This window comes from Onychostruthus taczanowskii, unplaced genomic scaffold, assembly GCF_017590055.1.
Source record: "Onychostruthus taczanowskii isolate IOZ18803 unplaced genomic scaffold, ASM1759005v1 scaffold23, whole genome shotgun sequence".
Classification (NCBI taxonomy): Eukaryota; Metazoa; Chordata; class Aves; order Passeriformes; family Passeridae; genus Onychostruthus; species Onychostruthus taczanowskii.
Genome location: NW_024499573.1, coordinates 2516349 through 2532407, shown reverse-complemented (window position 1 = coordinate 2532407; position 16059 = coordinate 2516349). Strand labels below are relative to the sequence as shown.

The following is a 16059-nucleotide window of genomic DNA, read 5'->3' as shown; positions in this document are numbered from 1 at the left end:
ATCCTCCTCTAATCCTTACAGTCACGTCAAAAACCCCCATAAAACAGATTCTTTTTTAAAGGAGAAAATAAAAGCCACTGGGACAAAGGTCTAGTAACAATCACATGTTGTAATTTTTATGTTCTGTTATTCATATTTTGGCTGCAACAAATGTTCCTGTCTCACTCAAAACTGACACAAAATCACATGGTTTCTTTGTCTATGCACTTGATAAGGCTGCTTTTTCAATAAGTGAGTATAAGTTCAGTATAGTGTCATGAATGTCACTCACTGCCTTCTAGGTGAAAAAAAGTGCAATTCCACTAAAGTACCTTACTGTGGGAAAAATCTGAATCTGACTGAATATATTCTTAACAAGAAAATAATGCAAAAAAAAAACCAAAAAACTCCAGTTTTCCTCTGAAAAAGTTTCATCAATGAAAAAGACAAACAGATCTCTATACCAGTACCTGGAAAACATAATTACATCCCACTGAAAATCATTTATAATAAAATACTCAGAACTTACTATTGAGTTAAAATTTTCCTCAGGATAAAACTGGACACACCTTAAAGTACTCTTTGATTCCTGGAATTAAAAAGGATGTGTTTTGTAAGTAAGAAAGGATATTATACAGACTGAGAAGTGACCATTCTTCACACTCAACCTGCTTTGCTAACAGATATGCAGAAGTTAGGGGACAAAAGAATTTAAAAACCACATATAACCCCTTACAATAGCACTACGACATGCTTCCTTCCTGTCCCAGATCATTATCTGCCAATCATATATAATTGCGTGGGCTCTCACTTAAGCACAGCAATACACGTCTCACACATTTTAGAAGGTTAAAAAAATGTTTTCCATATGTACCTATATGGTAAAAAGAATTGCATCTTACTTTGGTCAGTTCAAAAAAGGTATCTCAGAAACAAAAACATAAATACATTTCTCCATCACAGTTCACTTCCTGTTATTTTCTAACATTCACTCTCTTTGTGGCCAAGAAGAGTAAAGAAAAAAAAAAATCTTTTTTTTATTTACAGAGAATGCATCAAGTGAAAATATCTCTCAGACAAAATAAAAAACCCAAGCCCTGAGAGTTTCAGAGCTTCTTGCCAACAACCTGTCCTCATTTGGTCATTCAGTAAGTCTGCACACAATATACTTTCTAGATGTGAATTCTCTAGAACAGAGGCATTATACTCACAGCAGTTTTGGATAGATTTAGATACTTTTGAATAAAAGACCTTTCTAAAGCAAGAAAAAAAAATTACCAAGCCCACCTTTTTTATAGAAAGCACTAAGACCACCAGTCTTCTTGCTATGTACTAACCACAACAGCAGCTACGGCAAGTTTGGCTTTTGCTTGAAGCTAAGAGAGGCAAGAACAAGAAAGACCATCCTAAGGAAAACAAACCCCTACTTGCTACTCCACACCCTTAAAACTTCACTGTCACTACACAAGCAGGAGCAAAACTTCAAGAATGACTTTCAGCTCACCTTTGGAACAATGTAGAAGAGTCTCTGCTCCATCATATCCCACTGCGCCCAAACGAGGTCATCTACAACTTTGGCTCTTGGAAGCTGACCTGACTTTTGAATCACCTACAGGGAAAGAATAAAAATATTAGAAGCCATCAAATAAGGTTTTGCAACAATTACGCACAGTCTGTGCTTTAAAGAGAAAAGCAGTGAGAGAACACACACAAATAGTAAGGAGCTTGAAAGGAATAGGCTCCTGTCAGCAGCATGAAGTCCACCTTTGTTGTGTGCAAGGTGCTCAGTTTAAAGGGATCAGAAGCACAGTTTTCAGAGTACACCTACTAACAAATCTTTTCTTTCAGTCCTCCTTGCTTGCAAGAAATTCACCACTCAAACTGCTCAAAGTGAACAAAGAATAGCAGAGGGACCCTTCCTCAGAGAGGATGGAAATACCACAGTCAGTTCAGAACCAGCTACATTAACTACTGAAGGGAGACGTGACAGCTCCAAAAAAGATTTCTATCCAAAGCCTCAGCCATGTGAGAGAGAGAGCTGGAGTAGAGAAAAGGCTAGAACTGTGGAAAACTCTTGGGATTGTACACATGCACACTGGCATGATACAGGGAGATTTCATGTCAACCAAAACAATCCTGTTTGTCAGAAGGACATCAGACCAATCTGTTTTGTGATTATACTTAAGTCTTTACTCCACTACTGTAGTCTAGCATATAAAAAATGCATCTGCTTGAAGGGTCATGACAAACTGAGAAAACCACAAAAGATTGAAAGGACAAAAATCAGGTCCTTAACTTTTCCTTCAAAGCCTACATTCACCTCCATAACACAAAACACTGGCTTTCATGACACAGTCATTTACAATATTAGACAAGTGCTCCTTAACAATAAGTCTTTCAAGCAGAATATCCACAGTTTTTTGACAATAAATTCATGTTAAAAACAGAAAAAGAGATGAGGAGAAACAGAGATTGGAACATTCACTGTACTCGGAATGTATCCAAGTTTTACATCTTCTGCTCATTTTTCTTTTTAAGTGAATCCTCTACTGGGTTCACACAGACTCATAATAGACAACTGAAAAGATTTTAAATGGTTGCAAATATTTTAAAGAGTTTTTAAGTCAATAAACACTATTTTTATTCCCAACTTCTGACACACAGAAGCATTCAGCAACACATAACAAACCCAGTAAAATAAAAAAATTTCCTCATAGATTACAAGGTGTAAAGCTTTTCAGTCAGCTTTGTGGTCACCTGCATAAGTTGCCACAGTAATCAATGCTTTCTTTAATAAACTTTGTGTTGCCCAAGTATAAAACTATAAAAAATAATTCAAAACTTTCAGCTAAATTAAAGTAAAAAAAAAAAACTTCAAACCCAAAGATTTTTGAATCTTACCACTTTGTGTTCTTCTTCTGCAACAACATGAATGTCAAATTGTTCAATATCTTTAAAATAAAAATTTTTAAAAAATTATTACAAACAAACATTTTTTAATGCTTTTATACAGCTTATTAAACAAGCTCACCTCTTAGAATTCTTTAAGAACACTTTAGGGCCAGGAAAGTTCAACTCAGTGCAAGAGGAAATCTGTGACACATGAGCACAGGTGCCTACACAGAGACCTGGAGTCTCTTCCTTTCCTGAGCTGAGAGTGGCCTCAGCCATAACACCTCATGGAAAGAGTTCCCTGCCCACATCAGCACAGCTCAGGCTTGAAGAGCGGTGACTGGAATGTCCCCAACCAAGCCAAGGAGCACCCATGGAAAGAAAGAGTCTGCAGAGCTGCATGCCCGTGTCCAACACCATCCCTGACCTGTTCCACTTCCTGTCATGAACACCCCTCACAGTCCTTTCCCACATAAAACTCCTGGAAGTTATCCACAGCTGGCCTGCGTGAGAAACACAATATTCACCCAGCAGATGTTGTGTTTCTGATTTAGCTCTGTCCACCTAAGGCCACCTTCCCAAGGTTGGTGTCTAGCTCAGGGAAGATGGGCCTCTCCAAGGGGATGGAAATAAGAAGGAAAAACCCAATCTTTTCCAAGTGTCCATCTTTATCCATTCCCTGCCATTAGATTAGGCTGAACATGCAATGTTAGCTGAATCCAAGGAACTATTGCTCTATTCTTGTCCCACTTCCCAAGTTAAATGACATATTTCAGTCAATTGATTTGCTCTGGATTTATATAGGCACCTATAAGGAGTCTATTTTAGCTTTTTCAGAAATAAAGATAACTAATGAATGCAAGAGCTAAGCAACTAATTGTAGATAAAGATGGCCATTCTGTTAATATTGAAAAAAAATCTGGTAAAAAATGATACAGTTTTTGAAAGATGATTGGAATAACACACACCCTTCTTTTTCCTGTTTTTTTTTTTCCCAATAAAAGTCTACGAATTGAAAAAAAATCTGGTAAAAAATGATACAGTTTTTGAAAGATCATTGGAATACCTAGAATAACACACACCCTTCTTTTTCCTGGATTTTTTTCCCAATAAAAGTCTACCAAAATACAATCTATAACAATCATCCTGAGGTAAAAGAATGACAATGTACTTTGAAAATATTAACTCACATTTATCTTCTGAAACTAGCAAGAGACGACTTTCTCTAGAAGCATTTCTGCCTTCAACTGGATAAAGAAACTATACAGAAAATTTCACAGAAGTAAGTAAAAAACCAAAGTAGTTTAGAACATTTATGTAAAATGTTTTGGGTTTTTTTTTAGCTGGATATTTATGTATTTTTAAATTCAATCAGATACACTAATGATATTTAACTAATAAAAATAGCTATTATTACATACTAATAGTCATCAGTCACTATAACTGCAAAATTTGTAAGACCAAAGAGAAATAAAAAAGCAGCCTTCATGTTTGAGAAATATTCTATACCAAACATTTTATCAAGTTTCATTTTATGACATTTTTTTATTTCTCTGAAGAAACAGGGGACATTATCTCTGTAACAGTTGCAAGTTAACATGAGATATTTCTGCACTAAACCATGTTTTCTCTCTAGCATAGCAGATTAAAAAGGCTTATCTTCAGATTAGTTGGATACTTTACCTGTACTCGAACACAGCTATCCACAGCCTTTAGGACTCTCACATTATTAATGGGATGAATTTCGATTAGCAAGGTTAAATACTTGGACACTGAAAAAGGAACATGTTTTAGATAATATTCTTTTATGTAAGCAAGTTTGTTTTCTAAACAGAAATACCTGAGAAAGAAAGCAAAAAGGTACAATATTTCAAACAGTATTTAAAAATCCACTTGCAGTACCTGACTGTAAAAGCTGACTTGCTCTTTCTTCCTCTGTATATTGACAGAAGCTGACTGCTGTGGGAGGAGAAAACACCAACACAACCACAGTGAGTGTGCATATTTGACAATCTTATCAAACATCCTTGAAGAATGAGCATCACAACTCTTTTACCAAAGACATGTATGTTAAAGGAACACCAGAAGCTCTTCTAGATGTAGCAGGTATGCACAAATGCAGGAGGAGAAAGTGAACAAAGGGGCAGTGTGTCTTAGATGTTTTAATAAAACAGCAATACTGTCACAGCTGTGTCTTTATGTTGTTACCTACATTAGCTGATAATGGATCCACAGAAATTCATAAACTGCTGTGGGCAATACATGGGTCAAAATACATTAAAGTAATTCTAATCCCAAATGTATCAGCCTGCTAAACTAAATCTTTATAAAAAAAATAAATCTAATGATAAAGCACATATTTACCCAATAAGGTCCTTTCATTGTTGATCGAACAGCTGATTATGTGCAGATTCTTCTCAAACATATAGAGGTGCTACAGAGAAACACAATAATGTTAATAACTGTGCTTTTTCAAACTCCATAAAGGAAACCATATAATTACTTCTTAGGAAAACACCGCTGTTCCACAGTTTTTATCTTTAAGCCATATTTTTCATGCCCAGAAGAACCACATTTCAAGTTTGAATTGTAACAGTTCTCCTTTTTTTTTTTTTTTCTTTTTTTTAGTGGTTCTTTTGAGCTCTATGTTGACACTAGAGCAGTACAGCAGACCTTTATACAAATACAAAATTTCACTCATTTCCTACTATTATGGGGACACCTTCAAAAACTTATCATGATTTTAGTTACTGAATTGCAATGTGTTCAGTTTTAGAATAAAATAATCTCTTAAAATGGTATCACCAAACAGACCAAGAATGCACATATAAAGAAAACTCCAAACATTTACTTCTTGGCACACGTGTGCAATATGAAGAGGAGTGGAAAGGACTTGTTGTTTAAAAGGTTGTTTAGAAATGAAGATTGCAGACATGATGCTTTACTACTCTCAAGCCTTTTGAGATGTTCTGCAATGTGGTGCATTCTTACACTACTGAGAATCATTCCAATACCTTCTCCAGTGTCTTTTCTGTTTCCAACAAGGATACACTCCTTCAGGACATAACATACTATGTTGCAAAGCATCAAAATCTGAAACATTACAGATTGTCGTCACAAGAGAGAAACCTGGTATTGTTCTCACCTCGTTTTGTTTTGTTTGAAGATCATACAATCCAATGTGAGTGTTTCTCTGATTTCCCTATAGTTGGAAACAAATTAGCACTAGCAATATAAATATACACAAAGTATATAAATATACACAAAGTTAAACACTTTTTTTCCCCACCTCCCTGTTCTCCCTGCCCCTTGACACACATCCTCACACACTTCCCTGTCCTATATATAAACAGGCAGTTAATTATCTAATTCCAAGAAAGCAAATTCTAATTCCAAGAGAACAAAGATTTATTTTTTCCTTTTAGAGCTAACACATGGAATAAAGCTGAAATGTGGCCAATCCACAGCCCACAAGCCATTGCATAAACCTAATGCCTCTCTCTCACTTTGCTTCTAAACTGGTTTTAGTTACAGGCAATAGGGCCAGGAAGAGAGATGTCTGAACAAGAATCAGTAGGGATCCTCTGGCCCTTGGAGATTTAAGGCTGGAATTCCAAACCTCTCCAATGTGGTGGGTCAAAAGGGAGCACAGAACCACCGAACATCACCAAAAATCAGCTCCCACTGATCTGGCTGCAGCCTGGAAAAAGGATTTCATTAGGAAGTGATTGTTTGAAGGGTAAGTATTTTATAAGCTCACCATTAGCCTTCTGCCTTTGAAGAGTAACATAATATATATAGTTTCTAGCTTATTGATAAATAATATACGATGATTTTGTTTGAGGCACTTACAAATGTTTGGGACTACAAACCAAAACTTTACTACTTCTTAATTTTTAGCATACATTAAATTTTCCAAATATATATTTTTTAAAATACTGCTTTTCAGTATGTACTGGATAGCAAATCAAGCTGATGTGTATTAATGTACTCTGGGTATAGGCACTAAATTGCTAAACTACTGAAATTAAATCCAGACACAAAGGCTTCTACTTCCACAGTGAGCTTCATTGTTTTTAACAATTGCTTAGGGGGAAAGGGGAGAGATCTGTGGTTATTTACAAATTTATGGCATCTTGCTTTGTGAAGTTGAAACAAAAGCCTGAGTATTTGCTTCCTAAGGGGTCTATTTCTGAGTGTGTCATTATTGTTGTGGCAATGACAAAAGTCTTTGACTTCTGATTTAAAAAATGAAAACAAAATGTCTTTATATTAAGACACAGGCTCTAGGTCCCCTAATTTAGGATTAAGCAAGTGCTTTCACAAACAACTTTTTTTCAAGTGTGAAATATTAACACCATCTTACTTAGATACTGAAAAATACACTTCACAAGACTGGTAACAGAACTACATCAATGCCCATGACTATGCATAAACTAGGACACTTGTTTCCATGTGCACTCTGAAGATTCTTGCATTACCTTGCAAATAGAATTCACTTCTGTTAGAACTATCTTCCTTTACATTAACTATTAATGTCACAGAATATGGACACCGTCAAAACCACAGTACAACACAATACTCTACAATAAGCTTGAAAATAAAACTCAGTGTCCACCTTCCCCTGGTTTCACACAGAATACACTTCACTGTCACTCACTTAAAAGACAAAGGTTGTTTTCTATTTGTATCCATTAGGAAACAAGCCAGGCCAGCTCAGCCTAGTTTACATCCTCCACACCACACACCTCCCAAAGCACAGGCTACAAGTGGCCAGTTCTCTGAGCTCCACCAACTGCTTTGACCAGATCCCTACAGACTACAGTGAGAGCCTAAACACCCAGCATGCAGGCAGACACCTCCATTTAGACATGTGAACCTTGAGCTACAACTTATCCCCTGTGCCAGCTGCAAGAGCCTGAAGAGCACACAAGGCAGTTAGGCTGTCAGAGGCCCAAAAAAGCTTAGTGTGAGATTCCGCAGGTGCTAGAAAGCAGCAACACCACACACACACACAGACTACCAGATCTCCTGCAGAGCTCCATGGTTTTACTTGTATTAAGGCTTCTAGAGTATTGAGCAATGAAAAAAACCCCAAAATTTGACACACTCTTTAGAATTGTTTTTATGGTTATTGTTGTCTTGTACAAACTCCCCTCCCTATGCTTGTACTAAAGGAAACATCCACCCACAGTGAAAGTTAAAGCCTGGATGAAGGCCTCACCTCTTCCCTTAACCCTAGGGAAGCTGGAGAGTTTTAGCATTGTTGAACCAGAGAGGAACGAAAGGCACCCCTACTCTACTGGAGTTCATCTCATATCTCTACTCCTCAAGAACCAAGATCCTCCAGGATCCAGCTGGATCTACAGACTTCTCTGAGCTGCACAGCTTGTCTCATCAAAGGAACAATGAGAAGAAGACAAAGTCTCACTTTCTAAAACCATTAGAAAACCCACTTGGAAGTAAAAATAAAACATGTACCATGGAGAGCAGAATCCTATGTTAAGAAGCCAGTTCTAGATACTTCAAGACATCAAATAAACAGGGGTTACTTCAGACTACTTGCAATAAAGTGTTATAGATGAATCTTAAAGAAAGGTATATGCAGAAACAGTGCTAGATAAATGGTGTCTTAAGACATTTTAGCAGGAGAAAACATTTAACTAAAGCACTGCACATGAATTTAATAGCTAGGCTTCACTAAGAAATTGAGGGTGAAATTATGTGTTTATGAAGTGTTTTAAAGAAATTGCATTTCATTCATGGGGAGATTCTGGTCCAGCAAAAAATCATGGGCAAAAGCCCTGTAGACTTAATCAGGTGAGTACTTTACTCTCTGTTTCATCATTCTTAACCTTTGACTGAAGTGGAGATGGGTATTTTCCCACTGTCCAACCCCCCAGGTTGTAATCAGTTGTGTTTCCGTGTTCTAACACTTACTTAAAAAAAAATTAAACAACAAGAAACTCAATTAGATTCACATATACTATTATTCTCAACTACATTTTTATCACATTCCAAGGTGGACTTACCTTCCAGGTATAAATAATTTTTCCATTTCTTTCAACATTTACAACGTACAGTGCTGATGAATTCTCAGAAGTGTCTGAAATAAGAAGTACAAAAAGACACAGGATTTTCATTTTAGCTGGTTCATCCTATAATTTATGCACACTTTAAGCAAATATGCTAAATACATTTTTACTTGTAAATACTTATTTGCATATGCCAAAATTACTCCTTTCTGGAAAAAGAGGGAGTACTTCTTACACCATGCTTTAAATCTGATAAACTTCAACACAGACAGTCAAGAAACTTCAAAACATGCAAGAAAACAATTATTTTTGTAAACACCTACCTCTTTATTATAATTATGATTCTAATACCACTACCTTTTGTTATGCAAACAGAATGTGCTTTTTCAAAGAGTAAAAAAAGCAAACCAAACCAAAATTACCCCCTTGCATTTATTCTCTATACATAACATGAGGTTCAGACAGTTAAGCCACACTCCAGTCCTCTGGACACTACAGGAAGAGAGAACTAGCCTGAGGAAAATATAATTTTTTAACAGCTACCCCTTCAGCCTCTCAAAGGAAAGCCTGAAAATAAATTACATCTTTAGACATTAGTTCTATAACACCAACACCACCACTCCCGTGTCATTCTTAGCTCATCCTCCACCTCCAAAAAGAAATAAATAAAGAAAAAAACCCACCAAAATCCAAAGAACCACCCGAATTAAATACCATACAGAGAGATATACAACCTACCTACAAGTACAGGGAACTAAACAATGCAGGGCACAAAATTATATGGGATGTGAATTATAGAGTACTGTTAAAATAGAAACAAACAAGCAGGAAGCTAAGACGGACACAGAAAGAGAAGAGCATATCTGGCAAAGCAGTACAAATTAAAAAGAAAACCAATAAAAAAAAAGAAAGATAAAATATTGTACTCAAGGTAAGAAAAATGCATGCTTTCCTGATGCTACCTTTATGTTTTCTCATCACTGCAGCCATCAAAAATGTGTTTATCTGTGATGGAATTTTTACTAGATGTGGAAATTTTGCCCTTAGCAAGGTTCAAGCTGTATGATTGGTCTCAATTTTCTAATAAAGGTGGCCTGCAGTTCAGTAAGCATCAACATAAAGAACTCTCCTCAACCCTCTGCAAGCATTTAGTCAAGTCCGACCCTATTTACTTGGCAGTTACCATGAAGTGTTGATAGAAGGAAGACACTTAGTGAAACTTAGTTTAACAAGCCTGATACTGTAAACTGGCTTGTACAGTCTGCAGTGATAATTTAAAAAAAAAAAACTGTTTTCAAGTATTATCAGAACAAAGTAAATTTTCCATTTTGTTGTGGGAGGACAATGAAAACCCTTTCTGTACATTAAGCAACACATCACTTTCTATTGGTTTCAGGTCAAAGTACACTATAAAACCACTACATTAGGGCTAGATGGTGACAGCTGGGAGGGTCTAAGATAACAATATACTCTTTTTTTTTTATCTGAAGCTTCCTGGAACTTAACAACCACCTCAAACTTTCAAGATGAGTACTACGGTCTCCACATTTTCTCATGCAATTCTTCCTCAGTACAGAATTTTGGTAGAGAATCTCCATGTCATTCTCTAGAGAACAGTGAGTGGGAATATGGAGGCAAAGAAGTGGCAATGGTCTCTGCCCTTGGAAATTCCTGCAGTAAAATCCTACACATAGAATTAGAACTTCTTCCTCATGCCCACAGCTGAGACCAGCAGATGAAGGGCTGCAAAAGAACCAACCCAGCCTGCGTGCCCAGCACAGAGCTTTTACCAACATAATCAGGAGAATGCAGAGTTTGATTTCCTGAAGACCATTATATGCAGCTCATACCAAATTAAGTGGAATAAAGAGAACAAGGCTGGTTCACTTTGCCTGCCGCTCCCTTCCTATAATCACAGCTACTCCCAGCTCTCACGCTATTAGCAGTTCTCACATGCTATCAAGTGCTTTCAAGTCCTTAGGAAAGAAAATAATAAATATGAATGAGTAACATCTGAAAATACTGACACAAAGTACCATGACTTCTAAAAATTATTTGCTTTCTGTGATTAGATATTTCTTTGATGTTTAAATTAATCTTTTCAAAACCCTACCTCCCACCTTCACATTCCTAATATGACAGAATTGCATGAGGGGGAAGAAGTAACTACACACAGATAAGTTAAAACACAATACAGCAGCGCTGGTATTTGATCAGATGCACCCTCCAAACTAGATTCTTATGTTTCTGTATTACCAGGGATATTACTGAATGAAGAATCCATTACATTTCAAAAGACTTAATACAAATTTCTCCTTCCCAAACACAAGTCAGTGCCATTTTGAGATCGTTTTGCCATTAACAAGTTCACTGATGAACTGAAAAATCCATAGATTAATCAATTGTACGTGGAGAATTTCAGAATTTTACCTCAGATCCCTTCAGGATACCTTTCAATAATTGTTCAGTAAACATAGAAAATGTGAAGTATTTTTTCAGATTTTTTAAATGATGGCTTGCTAAACAATTCTCTTATTCTCCAAGCTGATACTTTCTGGTTTGTCACCAAACAAAAACTTCTGAGCCTATTTGATAACAGCCCCTCCATGCAGGAAGCAAGTTATAGTACTAAAAGCAACTGAAGGCGTTTCAAGTTCATCACACTTGCATATTGATGGTATTTCTACTGAAGCAATAACTTTTACTCTATTACAATTTTATTAGAATAAGGTTTTCATCAGTTTCTGAAAAGCAGAACTGAGCCAGCTGCTCTGCAGATGAATAACAAGCAAAAAGCCACAGTGCCAAGAATACGGGAGGTCACTTTTTTCCAACCACTACCGCGGGCGCTCGCTGTGCCGGCGATCGCACGGTGCTGTGACAGCTGACGCTGCATCTAATTTTAAACCAGCACGCGTTTACCAGGCACACCGAAGTGCTCAGCCTGTGGGGATTTTCCTCCCAGAAAGGGGAGTAGCGTGGGAGAGAGCGTAATGCTAACACTGTTTATTTCTTTTTTTCCTTTCTTTTTCTGGCGGGGAGAGAGGAGAGGAGAAGAAAAAGAGAAAGCCCCAAACGTGTTTAGAAGAAGGAAGAAGAAACAAGCTGTGGAGTGCAGCAGATGTGTAGAAGTGTTTTCGGCTTGTCAGAAATTCCTTGAGGCCAGCAAACTTGGCCGCCTCAAATCCCCCGGCACCCGAGGGTCGCTCCCCTCGAGCCCCGGCCAGGGGGGCCCAGAGGCCGCTCCCCGGCCGCCATCCCCGGGCCCCCGCGGCCGGAGCTCCCGCTGCGGGCCTGCCCGGGGGTCTCTCGGGGACCCTCACCCGGGGGCCTCGGCGCAGCCCGGCCTCCGCGGCAGCGAGGGCACGGAGGCGGTCGGAGAGAGGGAGGGACGGCCGGCCGGAGGGATGGGGCTCTCCTCGGCCTCCCGGAGCGTTACCTAGAGCCGCGGCGCAGCCCCGCTCCGCCAGCCAGGGCAGCACGTCCCTCCGCAGCTCGAACTCGGGCACCAGGCGCAGCAGCATAGCCCCGGCCCGGCCCGCCGCCGCTCCGGCTCAGCTGCCCTCAGCCCGCCCCCTGCGGGGGGGGGGCACGGCTCTCGGGGGTTCCGGCGTTTCCCGGCCCGCTCCCGGCGCCGCCGGCCCTTCCGCTTCCTAGCGGGCACGGCCGCGGCGGCACAGCGCCTCCGAGCCTCCCGCGGCGGGCGGCCTCCGCGCCGCGGGCCCGCCGGACTCGAGGGCTCTCGTTTTCCCCGTGGCGTGGGCGCACAGGCTCCTCCTCAGGCCGGCTGGAAGAATCGCAGAATCACAAAATATTCTGTGTTGGAAGGGACTCACAAACATCATCAAAGTCTAGCTCCTGGCCCTGAGCAGGTCAGCCTCAAAAATCACACCATGTGCCTGAGAGCATTGTCCAGAAGCTTCTTGGTGCTGTGACCACTTCCCTGGAGAGCCTGTTCCACTGTCTCTCCATCTTCTGGGTGAAGAACCTTTTTCTAATATCCTACCTACACTTCCTCTTGCACAGCTGGAAGCCATTCGCTCCTGTCACTGATCCCCAGAGAGAAGAAGGGGCAATCCTTTAGGAAGCTTCACTATGTAGTGAGTCCAGGTGCCTCAGACAGCAGCCTGTCAGTGAGGGCTGGAGTTGAGCTTCAGTCACTTGGTGTTCTGAGGAACCAGGAGGCCCTGTGTTGAGTTGCCGTGCTCATGATCCCCCCAGGAAGCATTAGATGTTTTCCAGAACTTCAAGTAGCATCCCTGTTTTCTGAGACTGTTCACTCTGAAATTGCTTGTTGAATAGATGGAGTCTCTGTAAACTGCTGGCAAAGCTTGGGATATCTTCTCAGACTAGGCCTGGCCTGTTTGTGCTTTTCATCTGCAAAGGAGGTAAAACTTAATGTAATCTTAGGGGAGGTTGTGGTTTGTTTGCTTGGGGTTATTTTAGCTGTTGAAAAATATTTGTAGCACTGATAAGGTGCTGCTGCATGGCTATCTTTAGCCTGCCTAATTACCATTTCCCTTCTGAAATGTGCTGGCTGATATCAGCCAGCTAAAGGTGGCATAGAAGTGGAGGGCGGCTGTGAGGACACACACCAAGCTCAACATACAGAACAGCTTGAACCTGTTCTAAGAGCTAATCCCTGTACCAAGTTTTTCCCCATCACTGCTGAGAGCTGGAACTCTAAAAAGGCCAGATCAGAATCAGCTATATCTGCAAAGTGTAGATGAAAGGCAGGTTGATAATCAAAATGCAAAGCAAACATGTTCTACTTCTCAATCTCCATATTGCCAACTTTTACAATTTTACCACAAGTTTTGTGTTCAGCATTTTTCTTAAAGCACCTTAGATCAAGTGGTTGTGCAAGAATTTCAGCTTATATTTTCACTGTTATGAAATAAAGCTTGAAAATGTGGCTGGAGTATTTATTTCAGACACGAAAGTAGAAAACAGACAAGAGGTCCTGAATGGATACATTTTTTGAGATAAAAGATGGGGCTACTTCATGACTATGAGAATGACACAACTGGAAATTACACAGCTGGAGAGGCAAGCAATGGAGGGCAACAAAGCCAAAGAAATGACTGATTCTGCAAGTATGTGCAAAAGGGGAGATTTTCAAATGGAGAGTCTCCTGTACCCAGATCTAGAGTTCATGTTTATTATGTAAACTCTGCATTCCTTGAACCTTCAGTCTGGCTATGCACATCAGAGGCCATATCTACAGGCCCAGAGCTCGGAGTTGACTTCCTAGAAGCACAACACATTCCTCAGAAAGCACAAAGCTGACTCATTCAAAGTTCTTCAAGTAACAACTCAGTATAGAATATTAGGCCACCTTAACCTGATGCATAAAATTAAACAGTTGATGAAAAAGACATAGGCATCTAAAAAAAACCCTTCAGCAGTATTTGAATTAAGACAGAGCCTGATATATTTTGATATAGTTTTGCAAGATGGAGAAAGAAGCTCTTGGGTTAAAGAAACAACCCATTTTCTTATCTCTGTCAGATTAAATTAATGTTATAACCCATTTGTCACTTTTTCCTTGCATCAGAAAACCAAATTGTGAATTTTGCTTTCAATTTATACTCAGTTTCCTTTTCTGATTATCTGATTCACTTAATTTTGGTTTTTAGTTCCAGTCTGAAGCTATGCAGGCACAGGAGCTGATCCCAGTGGAGCAACTTCCAGGAGTGGGATGTGAAACTAAAGCTCCCATTAAAAAAGAGACAAATTAAATTTCTCTCTTTCTTTTTGATTCAGAAATCTGTTCCTACCTTAGTAACAGGAGGATCTCCCTTGAATTTTTATCTGGATATTGAGTCTTAACCACAGGGAAATCATTAGAGAGCAATAATGGCCCTACTGATTGTATTGTAGCCATCATCATCATTATTTTACTGCTAATAACAATTTTTGTGCTAACTTCCTGTGTCCCTATAATCCCTTTTTACACAGTTCATATGACAAGAATTAGAAAATTTTACCATGACACAAGTGTGGGTCTGTGGCATTGCAGCCTGACATGGCAGGGATGGGTGTAAGGCACCTTTCAGCTCTCAACAGAACAAAGCTTTGTTCATGGACAAAAACACAGATCCATAAACCATCGATGTGTTCCACTTTGGGAAATTATACATAGGACTTCTTATGAAGAATGAATATCTGAAATAATTATTTGAGCACATGACAGCCTGGCAAACAGTTCGTGCCTTTTTTGGGAAGTACTGCTTACTGAGGGCAGCCTCTTTTCCCGCCGTTCCAGTAATAGAGGGTTTATTGTCATCATGTCTAGACAGTTGTTTCCTTGAATGTTTTCATCCAGTCAAACACAAAAAATATACATAATTTTTCTTTCTGAAGTCGGTGCTTAATATGTTTACTAAATCCTCTTGGCACAATAAGATGCAATTTGAAATCAATATTTTAGTAGTGAAGTGTGCGATTCAGAGTTAGTAGAATAAAATACCTTTATTTCAGTGTGTGAGATTACCTCTTTTTTAGTCTCTTTAATCACTGAATATCAACATAGATCTGAGTTATTTCACTGAAATCAGTCAGCATCTGTTGTGGAAGCCAATGCTTCATGGACGTGCTTTTGTATGCTTTGTTTAATAATTCATCATAGGAAATAGTCTTTCAACTGCTAATGAAAAAATCGTCTTGCTATTCATGCTCGTGTTGAACAGCACTTTTTTTTTTTTTAATGGCTTCATTGAAGTCAGTAACATGCTCAAGCCAGTAACATGAGTGAACGAGGCTCCTGAAACAGTTAAGGTATTCCTCAAAGTGAGGGAGGGGAAGAGAATGGGACTTAGGGAAGTCTCTGACTGTCATCCAAGTGGCATTTTTGTTTCCGCTGCTTCTCCCTCCATGGCCCAGGCTCTGAGGCTCCTTTGTTCTTTCCAGAGACTAACCCCTGCTAGTGCTGATGAAAGCCCTGTGAGCACACACTGTCTCAACAGCTGTTGGAGGAGCTCTTGGCTCTATGTTTATTCTTCAGCTCCAGCCTGATTGGGATTCATCAGTAAGGTTTAGAAACTTGGTGTTTTTTCCTTTGTGATGTTTCAGTTTTGACTGCATTTTGAATTGCAAGAGGACAGTGTCAATACTTTGCAACAGAGTTGCAATTCTCTTGGGAATTGTTATA

The 16059-nt window shown here is 39.3% G+C and overlaps 1 protein-coding gene across 3 annotated transcripts in view; it reads right to left on the bottom strand.

Annotated features, from left to right (window-relative positions):
* Positions 1-13691, bottom strand: part of LOC121336396 (gamma-secretase activating protein) — a 44611-nt gene extending 30920 nt beyond the window's left edge. For 2 of the 3 annotated variants that reach the window (XM_041405510.1, XM_041405511.1), the window contains exons 1-10: positions 12346-13691; positions 8904-8977; positions 6017-6073; positions 5236-5305; positions 4774-4830; positions 4555-4643; positions 4062-4131; positions 2881-2930; positions 1484-1588; positions 509-568 (exon numbers count right to left, since the gene is read on the bottom strand). In XM_041405510.1, the coding sequence (XP_041261444.1) occupies positions 509-568; positions 1484-1588; positions 2881-2930; positions 4062-4131; positions 4555-4643; positions 4774-4830; positions 5236-5305; positions 6017-6073; positions 8904-8977; positions 12346-12430 (717 nt within the window). In that variant the 5' untranslated portion in view covers positions 12431-13691. The remainder of the gene's footprint in view (positions 1-508; positions 569-1483; positions 1589-2880; positions 2931-4061; positions 4132-4554; positions 4644-4773; positions 4831-5235; positions 5306-6016; positions 6074-8903; positions 8978-12345) is intronic. The other variant, XM_041405512.1, reaches the window with a different exon arrangement.
* Positions 13692-16059: the final 2368 nt, after the last annotated feature.